This window comes from Chiroxiphia lanceolata, chromosome 8 (genome assembly GCF_009829145.1).
Source record: "Chiroxiphia lanceolata isolate bChiLan1 chromosome 8, bChiLan1.pri, whole genome shotgun sequence".
In the NCBI taxonomy this organism is placed as follows: domain Eukaryota; kingdom Metazoa; phylum Chordata; class Aves; order Passeriformes; family Pipridae; genus Chiroxiphia; species Chiroxiphia lanceolata.
The window spans coordinates 23,354,651-23,369,141 of NC_045644.1; the positions used below are offsets into that span (position 1 = coordinate 23,354,651).

Here is a 14,491-nt window from a genome sequence, read left to right on the forward strand (position 1 = left end):
ATGGTTGTTTTTGAAAAAAAAAAAAAAAGAAATACTTTTGGCTGATAATGATTATGGCTATAGATCCAAAACTTACAGAATATCTGCTAAGTGACATAATTTTAATAGATGTAACCTTTAGGCAAGGAGACATTGATTATGAAGAAAAAAAATGTCATTAGAGGTATTTTTCCTTGCTCACATCTGAAACATTATTTCAGTCTTTGTGTGCTGGCATTTTTCACATCGGTTGAAAATGGCAGTCAGAGGCAAGTTGGAACCAAGCAGTACAACCAGGCTACCAAATTTGCACAGCCTGAGCTTGCTTTTTATTAGCAAATCACCTGCAGTATTCAGACTTATATAATAAAACTCTGATTTTATCTTCATGTACTCTAAACTCTGCTGTAGGAGCTAATACAAAACAATATAAGCAGGTTTATTGGGAAGTGTCTTGAATTCAATGCTTTAGGAAATGCTGTACTTTGAAACATCAGCACAGCTCTCCCAAATGTGCATATACTTTTTAGTTTGTTTCAAATTTTTGAGAAGGGTTTCTTTGTTGTCAGACTTTCACCTTTTAATAATTCCACTTTTGAATCCACGTTTAGCTTGTAGTATTTTGGTTTTCGCAAAGTAGAACAGCCTAAATTTAATAAAATATCTTCTCATTGCTTTCACACTTAAGTGGAAGGTATGCCTACTATCCAGCTTATGAGAATATAATAGTGCTGTCTCTATGTAAATTTATGTGACATGTGCACTAGAAAATTGCTTAAAAAATGAATGATATTTCTACAGTTTACTGTTTTTCACTTTAAGTATGTTTTCTGACAATATGTCTCCTATTAATCATTTAAGCAAAAGTAGTACGTTAAAGGAGCCATTCAGAGGCAAGAACCCATGGTTCATTTAGTGCTCTCTGAAAAAATTCTTTATTGATTGACATCCTCTGTGGTTATGTGATGTAATATTTATAATATGTCACGCAGCCATACATCAAAACAAGCACGTCTCTTGTTTCATTTCAATGCAAAAATGTTGATTTCAGAGAGGTCAAGGTAGTTTTAGGTCATGTCATGGCAAACCACCATGTCAAAGTGTGAAATGATTCTATTTATGTATCTACTGGAAACTGCAACATTGCTTCCATTCTCTTTCCTCTCAATTTTTCAAAACTCTGGGTATTTTTTTTTCCATATAAGCTAGGTTAATTGAAGTTCTTTTAATAAAGAAGAATGGGCTTCTAATTAGTTGAATGATTTATGGTTCTGCTGCTATAATGAAAGCTTCCTGATCCTTTTCCATTATTATTTGTTGCATTATATGAAATGTGTTTGCTAGACAACATTAGATTCATAACCCAAAAGCATGGATCCAACTGTCTGTCTGTCTGTGTTTCTGTCTGTCTATCTATCTATCTACCTACCTATCTTTAGGGGAATATATATTCATCCACATGATGGAACTGATTAAAAGTACTCTTGTAATTTTACTCTGAATAGCTAATTCAGAGTTTTGAATACACATTCTGAAGCATCTTGAACAACTTTTTCTTCCAGTTACAGCAATTTTTTAATGGTTTGAAATAGCTTTTTCTGGTAAGAGTTTTTTTGAGAAATTTGCCAGAAAGCATCAAAAGATTGGATTTCAGTGAACTTGAATTATGTAAACACTGTGCTCTACCATGACTTTAACTGGCTTTGTTTTGTTCTGAATGGGAACTTCTTTTTGTAAATTTTTGCAGTGACCATTAGAACCACAGCTTCATTTTTCATTGAGCTTTAATTTTGTTCCTACTGAGTTCAATTAGAGTTCAGGCTATTTAATTCCTCAACCAGAAAGAGAAAGGTGCAAGAAATCAAAGCTTTGCTTAATCTTCTCAATCCAACAAACTGAAAAGATCTGTAAACCCCCCAAAATCTCAATCTTAAAGAAACGTGGAAAATATTTTTTTAAAAAACTTAAGGTCCAGTTGTTCATAGTGATCTTAGCAACTGAGGTTAGAAGTAATATTGCATATATTAAAAATAATTAGGTTTTATCATAAATAATTAGAAAATATAGAAAACTATGCTTTTTGTCAAGAAATTCCAGTCTGGTTCCTCAAGTAATCCATTGGTGTACCATTTCTATAATTTAATTACTAAACCTCTTCCCTATTCTTTCATTAACAGTAACTTTTATAGTAAAACATTATTGTGATTTTTTTCTCAAAGTAGGTTTTGGGGTTTTCTTATAAGAACTATATTGCTTTTGAATGGGAAATTTTTTAGGGAAAAAGAAAAGCTTTTTTCGCCCATCCCTGCTACTTCTCCTTACCTTTTAAATTTCTAGGAGAACAAATTGATGAAAACATTTCTATGTTACTGGAATTTTTGCTTGGACAGGAAAAGAAAATGGAAAGTTCCCTTCTGTGGTATTTTTATGAGCAAACTTGTTTGGTTAAATTTAAAAACTTACTATTTTTTTCCATCACTGTAAAACGGCTTTAGTTTCTTTCTATTAAAAAAATAACTCTGTAAATTCTTAGTTTTTATCTTATTTTTTTAAGCTTTCTGTATTTGGGCGTTAATATTTTGTAAAAGCGTATCTTGGTGGTGAGGGCAAGGGAAAGTAGAATAACTGAAATGTAATGGTGATAGGAAAATTTTAAAAGCTTTTGGCTCAAATAGGAAGCAAGGATCACAGAAAAATAGCTTGCAAAACAGTGTGTCCTCTAAAATAACCTAGTCTACAATCTCTGCTTTGAAGATTGCGTGAAAACAAAGGTCATGACCCGGAGATCAAAGTAACAGAAGTCAACACAGTAATTGCTGGTTGCTTCTGTTGTACTCGCACTCGGTCAGTCCTGTGGGTGTATTGTTTGCAGTGAAAACTTCAAACGTGGTGTTACTGAACTGTGAAAAATCATCTGGGTCAGAATGTATTACAAAGCAGTTGTGAATGCTGCAGGTGACCTCACCTATTTTCATTAAAGCGATATGATTGTGAAGAATTCATGCCGTGTGTGAAGTTTTCAGTGCTTGGTCATTCCTCTTTACTCCTTATTGACGTTTCCTGGAATGATGCATTCATTAAATGCTGTTGACATGGAAACAAGGGCAAGTGGAAACAAATGCCTGAGTTTATTTTAAATTAGCTTAAAAGTACATGTACTAGATATGCTATCTTCGGCAGGGGGAGCAAATGATGATAACCTTATGAAGTCCTCTTAAGATATAACAGCTAAAAAGGAAGTGCATGCATTTTGTACGGATTAACTTTTCAAGCTAAACCAACTATTCTGATCCCACAGTTTTGATTGTGAGAAACGGTGTTTCTCATAAATACTTAGAAATACTTAGCATTTTCAGTGTTCTTGCAGTTTTCTTTTGTTTTATTGTGGTTTTGTTTTGTTGTTTATTTTAAAAATTGATACAGAACTTTTCTATTTTAAATAGTCTTCTTATTGAATTTGGATGGTGATATAAATACATACTCAGGAAGCAATAGGAGACTAGAAGTCCTTGCTCAGTAATGAAAATAATGCTAATATACCTGATCAATACCAGTGAATTACTGTTGAGGCTCTCTTTTAGCAGGAGGGATTGAAGTCTCTGGTAGTTCTGTACACGTTTTTTATGTACTTAATTAGATGATTAGGATATTCCCTTACATCTGTATAATCTATGAATCTGTGTTACTTCACTATTTGTGTGAAGTCTTGTCGTTTCACTGGTACCTGGTAGAAAAAAATCTATATGTGATAGACATCAAATGACCACACAACTTCTGTCTGAGACTATCCACTGTGAGGGTTCATGAGCAAGAACAATTCTGATGTTTTTATTCAGCCAGTAAATTGAAGTCCGTAGTACCCAATTTGTCCATACTAACACAGTAAGTTTAGACATAACTCTAATTATTGTTACACAAATAGAGAGATATTTTTCTAATTCATAGAGTTGTTTGCTACACTGAAGAAAAGGAGAAGATATTAAAATATTAGGAGGTGATCTGGATTTCTGAGTGACTTGTGAGTCCCTCAGAATTATATGATCATCACCAAACAGTGCCAAGGCTGCACAGGGTCTTACATGATCCTGTAACATAACTCGTGCCAACATCGTGCCCTCAGTTCTGGAAGATGCTGGTTTAAGTTTATGACCCGTCTTCCTTATCTGTGTATTAAAGAAGCTTTTTCATTGCAAGTGAGAATTCTGTAGCCAGCTATATGCTGTTTGGTGGGGGTAGAGGGGTAAACCTTTTGGAGGGGGCAGAAGAAACAGTTACAGAAGATAATCAGTCTCACTCACTGTTATAAACATGTTTGTTCAATCCTTCTGATTTTTGTTTTTGTCTCTCCCTTTTGAAAACTGATCTAACTTTGCCAACTTTAGGTTATTTATTTTTTTCTAGTTTACAGTAATGTAACTGAGAGCATAATCAGCCCTTCAAAGTTTGAAATAAGTATATTATTTTTATGTTCTATGGTTGTCAAGGAAAGGAAATATAATAGCACAGAAAATAGAAAAATGAAAGTAAACACTTTCTGAAACAAAGAGCATGTTGGTGTTATAATACAGGAAGAGCTAGATATTTCTGCATTCTTCTGGCCAAATATTTCTCAATTTTTCACTCCAGATAAATGTAGTTTTTAAAATTTAAATATTGATGCGTATAGTACAGTTTTATATTCCAGCTTTTGGTAATAAAAGTACAAACTGAAAGACTATACAGAATCTAGTACACTACCATAGTGTTTCATTAAAGGTTCAGTGGAATAGTTATTTTTTTCTGAAATGTTAGCATATACAAATATATTATACTTTTCTTGTAGCAGAAGAAGAAGAAAAGAACCCAAACAGTTCATTCCCCAAGTAATTTTTTGCCACTTTAGAAATTTTCCTATAATGTGGCCCGCAGTTTCAGAAGGCCAACCATGTTCAACAACTTATCTGCTTTTCAAAGGGAGGTGATGAGTTAATTGAGACCCTTAGATGGTATGATATTATGTGACTCACTGGGGTTTTTTTTGTTGTAGTTATGATGTTCATAGCTCTAGAATGAAATTTTTCTAGAACTGATTGACATTAGCTAGAGGTAGACTACCAAAGCTCATTAAAACTGAAGCAATTTTTATGTTGGGACCTAAATGGCTACTGAAAAAAGACAGATCAGACTGAAATTTTACAGGATCTATTTAACAAAAATAAATGGTTGATTTGGAAGTTATTTGCACTTCTGTGTTTTGGATCAGGACTGACAAATTTCTTGTAAATGTTTCAAATAGATTTTTTCTTTTCTTCCGTGTGATCCTTTAAGGAACATACATTTTCTTTTACTTCACCTGCTTATCACATGCAGCACTTACTAAATTGGTAAATGAGTTGTTAAGCTTTATTGTCATTTTCACTTAACTAAGATGGAAATAACAAGAAATATGATATTCTCTGGTCTTTTTACATCTCTGAGAGTTCCTTTTCGTGTGTGATGAATATTTGTTATGAGCTTATTTTCATTGGCCTCTTGGCCCTGGGAATCAAGGTGAGAGAGATGATTCTGAACAAAAGAAGGTGCAACTTTACTTACTTACATAATTAATTTCTTTAATCCGTTATGAATTAGAAGATCAGTTTACAGGCAATGATTTCTAAGCACCTTTCTGGTCTACCTGATTTTTATTTTTCTTTCTCTGAAGCTCACTTTTATCCTCATCACTGAAGATATTAACCTTTTTTCACACCACTGCAAAGATTTTAAAAGCTGGTAACAGCAGTCTCAGAACACATGGAGCAGTGCTAAATTTCAAAACTATTAAGAAAAAAAGAGGGGACAGGGAGACCCTGCCCCTCCAACTTCTAACCTAAAATAAACCTTTTTTAACTTATAATGTAAAATTTAGATGAATCTTTCTTCCTTAAACAGTATTCTTTTAACTAGTGTTTTCTAAGTCTAAAACAGGTGCAATGTGTCACAAAATTTATGGGTCTCAGTACCTGCCACAAAGTATTTTATGATGGCTGCTTTCTGTGTTATTAGTAGCTGTCTTTTTCTGCAGCCATTGGTGTTTGATAATAGTCTTAAAACACCCAAAATTACTTACCTGCAAGCAACATTCCATAGTCCCTGTTGACAGTTTGAATAAGTTTAGTGCCCTTTTGTTGTACTTTACCTTCAAAACAAACTGATTGAACCATCAATAGCTCCTGAAAGCTGACAGAGGCATGTCATCTGGTCTAACCCTCTGATAGTAGGTTATCTGTGGGAGTTAACCTCCCTGCATTGTTAACTGAAATGTTTTATGTACTATGCAACTTTAGGATACTACTGTGATAACCTTAGTAACTAAGTCATACATCACAGTAAAGAGATTTTGGGCAACAAATAACCCTGGATTAAATTTACAAGGGTTGAATTGATATTGTAGAGTGTTCATTCCCAGGCTTTGGTAACCTTTTCCTGTATTTTTTTATGGCAAACTTATGTTACATTTAGATTAAAGCTGCGTCTTCATATTTCTAGCTAAAATATATCTGGGAAGTTCACTGTTTTTCTTCAGCCTTTTAGTAAAAATGTATCATATTATTTTCAAATCACATAGAAACTTCTTATTCCATATTTAGTAAAAGGAATATGAATAAATGGGATTGTATTTTTAATCAACTTTTAAAATAATTAATTACTAATGTACCTTCCTTCTTCTAGTGGGATAACCTTTGCTTCCTTAAGAAGTGCAAGTTTAAAAAAAAAATCAACCCCAAACCTGTGACTTGTGTAGTTTGCTGTTTGGTTTGGGTGGGTAGGGTTTTTTGGTTTTGTTTCTGGAATTGACAAGTACTAGTGCTAATTCTGTTTTTTGAAATGCAATCAGTATAGCTTAAAAATACAAAAATACATTTGTATCAAGGAATGCTATTATAATTTTAAGCTCTTTTGAAATGATTGAGAGACTGACATTAGGGCTGTGATCCAAAGTCAGCATAGATGACAGTGCTGTCTTAATCTGTTGTCATTTTTGTTGCAGCCTGCTTTTCAATGGCATATTTCATTCCATCATTAAACATTTGCTGATTTTCTAATACCGATGTTTTCTTCACCTGAATATTCATCTTTTCTCACCCTACACTTAGTGGGTGTCTTTACTCATTTTTAGCTTCACTCTTTTTCACTCTTGACATATTGTTTCTTTCTGTGCATGTCTTCATTTGAAAGAATCTGTTGTCATCAGAGCTTTTCTGCCAGTAATGCAAGATGGATAGGTTCTCCTCCACTGAAAGATAAGGGCCAGCAAAATGCCAGGGAGGACTGGAAGGGCAGCCAGGAAAGCTGGAATGAGTCTGAGAACGTGTCTGTCTCAGATCTGTAGCTGTTGTCTAAAAAATGGTCTTAGGAGATGTTCTGTTTAGTAAAGTGACTCTCTTTTTCTCCTGCTAATATAATTGAAAGCCATAGATTGAGGATTCACATTTAAGAACTGAGCATTTTCTGTTCACTTGTTAACAATTTATGAAGCTGTTGCCTCAGAGGAATGGTGTACTTGATGGAAAGGTTTATTTGCACCGTTAAATTTTGCTTGGTTTTAGAAAGGGGAGCGTTACAGTCTTTTTCACATGTTTATCTGTTCTTGACAACAGTATTATGAGATAAACTTTTACCTTTTAAAACAATTTTTGTGTGTGTGTGTGTTATTCTCTTTCAAAATGTTATGCAGTTTTGTACTACTTTGATTTCTTCCTCTCATTGCCAGAAGGGATTGGTATGATTAGGAGCTCTCTGACTGACTTGAGTTTTATGCAAACAGCTAGGCATGGGGAACATTATCAATCACCTTTCTACCCCCTGCCAGGAAAGTCTGACACTTCCCTCACTTTGTGGTGTTTGCTTCACATTTGGTTGACTAAATGCAAATTACATGTACTTGAGGTGGTTAGATATTTGGATTTACCATGGTTGTGCCTTACTTTGTGTTTGATCTGCCATGTTCTCTCCCTCTGCAAGTGAGGAGCCAATAGTATTTCTCTGAAGCTAAAAAGCTGCTGTCTTTTGAGTAAAAATGATAAATAGAATATAGTACTGATGAATCCTAATAAGAACTTTGAATTCTTAAAATATGTTTCCTATAAATAGTCTCTCTGTCTGTGCTTCTGCACTTAATCCTGAGCTGGGATCTATATACCATAAGGATACCTTGTCTCTCTGGCAGGACCAAATTGGAATCCTCCTTCCAAATTATGACTTTGTCAAAATATGGGCCTGGAACTAAGAGACCCAGAATAAAACTCCATGCTTTTTCTTTACAAATTCTTTCTTTTAATGTTAAGAGTTTTGAACACTGACATAAAGTCCTTTCAAGACAAAGGATGGTGGTTTAGTATGTATGGTAGAAGACAAATTATACCCCTCCCTGATTTGCTGTTCACGTGTCTCTACTGTTGATGATTATTGTGTTTTTAGGAATATATAAAAAAAAATGTGAAGTGTTGGCAAAAGCATGTTTTCTAAGAACTCTTTCAGAGAAGATAGCAGGCAGTTTCCCTTTTCTCAGATTGGTTTTCCCCTGCAATGTGAGATGGAATCTTTCATATCACTCAAAATTCCTTTTCCCAAACAGGCAGTTCAAAACAATTTCCTATTTCTTGATGTGCTTTATACCTCACCAAAATCTATAGAGAGCATACATGTCCATGGTGATAACTGTGCTTGATCCACCCAGTATTAAATTCTTTTGGGCAGTTTACAACAAGCTTCCTTTGAGAGAGTAAAGTAAGTATTATAACTTTTTACTGAAGATATATTGCATGAAAAAGGTGAACAGAGAGAGGAAATAAAGGCTGTTGTTTATTGCTGTTAATTTTAGTCATTTAGTCTGTGAGTATGTCTTTTTTTATTACTGGATTTTAACTCTGTGCATTTTGACATCTGTCAGATATTTTGTCCTGCATAAATTGACGAACCTGAAATTTCTTGATACTCGGAAAGTAACCAGGAGGGAGAGAGAGGAAGCCTTGGTAAGAGGCGCCTTCATGAAAGTGGTTAAGCCCAAGGATGCTAAGGTAGGAGAGTAAATGGAAGTAGTAACAATAATATGATTCATTTGCACCATTTTAAAATAACTCCAAAAGCCTGGCTGTGTCTCTTGCTAAAGTAACAGGTGAAACCTTTCAAATGTAAGGATTGACACATGTGGTTAGGTGAGAGACAAAAGCCTTAGTCATTTTTCTGTGTTTTAATATAAAAATTTACAGTTACATCCGTTTACTGGGATGTGGCTATGTTATCAAATTTCTGCTTTTAACCTCTGTTTCATATAACAAAGTAACTAATATGTGTCACGGAGCTTTAAAGAATACTTTTACCCTGTCCAAGGATGTGTAACCTGTGTGATGTACTTTTCGTGAAAGAATGCAATTTTTCTGACAAGCTGTCCCCTGCCTTGTATGTTAAACTCAAATGTCTGTTGCAGAGCACCCACCTATGGTGTTTACTGGCTTTTAGTGGACCAGTTGATTCTAATTTTGTATGATGTTACTGAATGTGGTATCTTGCTAATAAGCATTGACAACATCAGAGAGACAGTTTCAGTAATCTGAGCATTTAATACCACTTGCATAAACTCTGGGCACAGTGCTGAAGCAATCAGAATGCAAATGTGAATTCTCCACTTCGCCTTCTTTTTCCATTGTTGATCAATATACAGTAACAGCAATCTGAGTGTAGAGTCCTTTAGTGCTGCAGATCTTTCTTAAAACTCCACCCAAGTTTTCAATCTACTTGCTTTCTGTTTGCTGTTTTGTTCTTTAAAATATACCATCAATAATTTATTGCAGATTTCCAATAATGCTGAATAATAAGCAGTTATGGAAATGCACTGTTTGGTAGCATAAGAGTGTTGCTGGATAAATGTATTATCATGAGTACAATTGCAGTGCATTACAAATTTTTTCAGACTAATTAATTTATAACTACTAAAATGTTAACAGTTCTGATACAAGCATTGCTTCGATATATTGTTTACCACTGCCTTTAGTTATTTCAGTTTCATATATGTAATAAATGAAATAATTTATTCTAAGCTGTTTTGTATACCTTATTCACAGCAAACCATCTTTGAGTCTGGCCAAATGCAAAAGCTGAATTGTGTTAGGTATAGCGCACATATGTCGTCTTCTTTTACAATTCTTCTTATCAGATTTTAGATCTGGTGAAATGTTTATTTAGTTTTACTAACAATTCGATTTTTCATTTAAGGCCTACTATGTGAATTGTAATCAACTTAATAGTGCAAGAGAATAAAAAAGTGTCTCTCAAATTTAAAGCTACTTTTCTGGATGAAACCTCTTTTTAAGTCAATAGCTGAGGATAAATTACCTCACAAATTTAGGGATAACATGTTTATCTTTTATATCTACAATTGAACCTTTTGTATAGTTTTGAATTATTTACTCACTAAGTCTTATGATAAACCATACATTTATTTCAGCACATTTGCAGAAGCCTCCAATTTACCATTGTTATTGCCTTCCTAAGAGTTGGCTTTTCTTCTTATTTATAAATGGTTCAGTACAAATTATTGAGGGTAAAATCATTGCAAATGATTTTCATGGCATGAATTAGTGCTTCTTACTACAAAATTGCCCTCATCATATAATATTATATACATATTACAGAAATGGCTAATTTAAAATAAATATTAAATTAGATGCAGAACAGGTATTGTAAAGCTCTCCAAATTGTTTTGAATTTGTGCTTGTTTCCTAGGATATTCATGCTTGTAGTACATCTACATGCAAACTATACGTTTGAAAACACTCATAGAGTCCTCTCTGCATATGTTTTCAGATGCAGATGTGTATGTATACAGCTATTGACAGCTGTACTCAAAGACCATAACAAGCAGAATTCCTCCATATACCACAACGATGATGTGCGCAATATCTGTCCTTTCAAATACTGTCATATGTTATACATTGAATACATAGTGGGTTTTTATTCTTTAGCCTTCAAATTTCCTGGATCTTGTGTTTTCCGTTCATCAATTCCCCTCCCATGTAGTTGTTGAGATTTTCGACCAGCTTCAGGCAGATCTAACAGACAGGTAGTGGTGATACATTTTAAGCATTCTGAAACTAGTTAGAGGTTACACTTTGATCAAAACTGAAAGATTGCGGCACATCCAGTATTGGTGATCAGAAAAACTCAGTATTTGGTCATCAGAAAAACTCCTTAGTCAGTTGACCTAGGGATATAGGACCTTGATCACAGTGAACTTCCAAATAATCATTTTTTTTCCTTTCACCTGAGGTAGGAGCCACTGTGTCAGCCTATGCTTGCCAGGAAAGGAGATGGAGTGATTAGTTTTTATGTTGGCAGGTGCCACATGAAAATCTTCTGCCAGATATAGCAACAAGAGTGAGCCTATCAGACCTACTTTTTCAGATAAAAACCCAAACTAAAAGGGTTTTTTCCCACCATTATGATAAGCAGGAGATGGTATGGCTTATTCAGCATAAAAGGCAGACTGATGATCTAAAGAGGCTGTGATGTGGGGAGTTGTTTTCATTTTAGTCTTGACATAAAATACTTGGGAGAGCAAAACACCCCACCAAGAAAAAAATACACAAAATGAGAATAAAAGCAAGAAATTTCCATCTGAGTAGCTTGTGTTTACTCAAATACAAAAGTATCTAGCAATCACCAGTCATCACTAAGTCATAAATATTTTATTTTGTATAAATTTTTTACTTTCATTTTTCCTGATTTTTTTTTAACAGAACACTGCACTTTCTTGTGCTTTGCTTCATTTCATCCTTTGTTGAAAATGCATCTGTTTGTGATATGACTGTCTTATGGAAAGATACAGTCATTTATTAGAAAACATGTTACAATGTTACAATGCAGTGTTCCTTCTCACTGTATAAGTGAGCTAAACTTCATTATTCTGTGATGTTTATGTTTTCTTTTGTCAAAATATTGAACATTGTATCATGCCTGCTTTTAATAAGGGTTGGATAAGTCTGGCTAGATAAGAGGCATTGAGCCAGATGAGGAAGCCTTGTTTTAATGACCAGATCATGACCTCATTTCACTGGCACAAGTGTAGATCAAAGTGGAAGATGCCTGTCCAGTGTGAAGTGTGTTTCTGGGCATGACAGCATTTCACATCAGAAAGACAGCTCAAGAATACGACAGTCAAAATTGCTTAATTATGTCCCAGCTTTGTAATTATTCATCTCTGCTTCTACAAAGAGTACAGTTGTCATTTCTTGACATAATTATTTAAAACTGTACCCTTCTTTGGTTTATAGGTATATGAATTGTGCTCCCAACTGTTTCATTTTTAAAACTTAGAGATGCAAAGCAGAAAGTAATTTGAGAAAATATTTTATGACTCCACATTTTTACATTGCATATGATATAAATTTAAAAAATGAAATTATGATGTATCAAAGGACATAATTTCATATTTTAAATGTCTGTATTCATGATCACTTAATCTAGATGATAAAATCTGCATATATCCATTATATCTAAAGTGTGTTGCAATGAATAGATACACACTGTCATAAGTCTCGTTAAATATAAATTTAATTACTGAATACTGGGTCAGTGCACTTGCTTTTATATAATGCATATATTTCCCAGTATTTTGCAACCTGTCTTCCCAATAAATATTTTGTGACTTACTGCATTTTTAAGGTTAACATTTTCATCAGTTTTATTTATGGTGGCAAAAACAAGCAGCATGCATTTGGTCACCAGTAACAGTCTTGTAGCCTGTAAGACCAAGTCATTGGTGGGTATCCATGGATATACTTCCAAGTAACAGACAATATTATGTGGAGTTATTCTGCTTGCAACTGGGTATAAAGAGAACTCTGTACAACAAAAGAGGGCAGTACAGGTGTTCTGAATTTTTTGATTTGTTTTTCACCCTCAGATACATTGTTTTCATCAGAAGTTATAATTATGAAACCTGATGTAGCATTTGTTATCTAAGGAACTAAGATGGAGAGACTGAAGCAGGAAGGCAAGTCTAATATCTGAATTCCACATGATGAATGTATATGATTCATGCTCACACTATTACTTGGAGGGTAGAGGGAGATAATTTTATTATGATAGAAAGAGTAAATATTTAGGCAGGACCATTTAAGAAATAAGGTGAGATAAAGTCTACAGTGTTGCTTTCAGATTACTGGCGGTATTCTGGTGTTTAAGCTCATAGGAGAAGCTCATTATCAAAGTGACCAGTGCTGATATATGCTTCTATTAAGATCAGATGAGGCATGAGGAATGATTTTAGTAATTTTTGTGCCTAACTATTTAAGAAGAATCATATTTTTCTTGAGTAGATGTGTTCTATCTGCTTACATGAATTTAAGCAAGACATTTTTACTAATGTATCTCATGGACCTTTTTACCCCCTTCCTAAATTAGGAAAATGGGACTGGTTTTAAAAACTAGATAAAAGGAGACAGATAAAATTTCAGAGAACATATGCATTGCTAACTTTTCTTTTTTTTTTCCTTTTTACCATTACCATTGTGTAGACATCTTGGTTTATAAACATTTACAGCATTTGGAGTAGATGCAGAGTAAAGGGCTTTTAAAGTGTAAAGAATCGTTGTGTCGAATTGCTAGCTAATAAGATACCTCTTTGAGAGAGCTTCTACATATTAGGGGTTCTTATTGTCCACATGTCAAAGTTTCACATCCTAAAACAAAGGACATAAATTTAAGACTCTAACCCAGACTGTGATGCAGTAAATAATATTTACTTCAAGGACATTGAGGCAATCACGCTACTATGTAGCCCACTGAAGCATCCATTTTGCTCTTTGGAAAATTTAAGTATTTGAAGCAAGAGTCCGTAACATGCTCGACTCATAATCCCTTAACGACTCATCAAAATTAGGAAAAAATAATTAAAATAAAACCAAACAAAACCCAGAATTGCTTTTATATATGATTACATTGGCAGTTTAAAATAATACATGGCTGAACAGGGTCTGCCAGCTACAAGAGTGATTCTTGGCAGAACTCATCTGACAGAGCTAAGTTCAGTAATTTAAAAGTTTTCATTTTTAAAATCCCATTATCTTAAACAAATGCCATGATCCAAACCAGACATAAGCAAACATACCTATATACAAATTTATGGTATAATTATGTGTGAATAACACTTAAATATTTTTTTTCTAAACCAGTAGATTTTACTTATTTTCTAAAACTGGGCATGACATCTTGAACTAAGCCTTTTTTTGGCCTGCAAGGGAATAGTTATGATGATTAGCATGGCAGAAGAAGAAACAACAAAAGCATTGTGAAACTCCACGTGATGAACTGATCAAGGTGTTGGAGAACTGAGAGATGACTTTAGGTTTTTCCTTCTGTTTTCCAATTCCTTTATGATATACTGATCCTCTTTTTCTTTTTCTTTTTCTTTTTCTTTTTCTTTTTCTTTTTCTTTTTTCTTTTTCTTTTTCTTTTTCTTTTTCTTTTTCTTTTTCTTTTTCTTTTTCTTTTT

At 33.9% G+C, this 14,491-nt stretch overlaps 1 protein-coding gene across 1 annotated transcript in view; it reads left to right on the top strand.

Moving 5' to 3' along the window:
* The window catches only part of LRMDA (leucine rich melanocyte differentiation associated), a 645,824-nt gene that overhangs the window by 363,737 nt on the left and 267,596 nt on the right, over window positions 1–14,491 (top strand). The window contains exon 5 of the mRNA XM_032694727.1: window positions 8,891–9,017. Coding sequence (XP_032550618.1) covers window positions 8,891–9,017 — 127 coding nt within the window. The remainder of the gene's footprint in view (window positions 1–8,890; window positions 9,018–14,491) is intronic.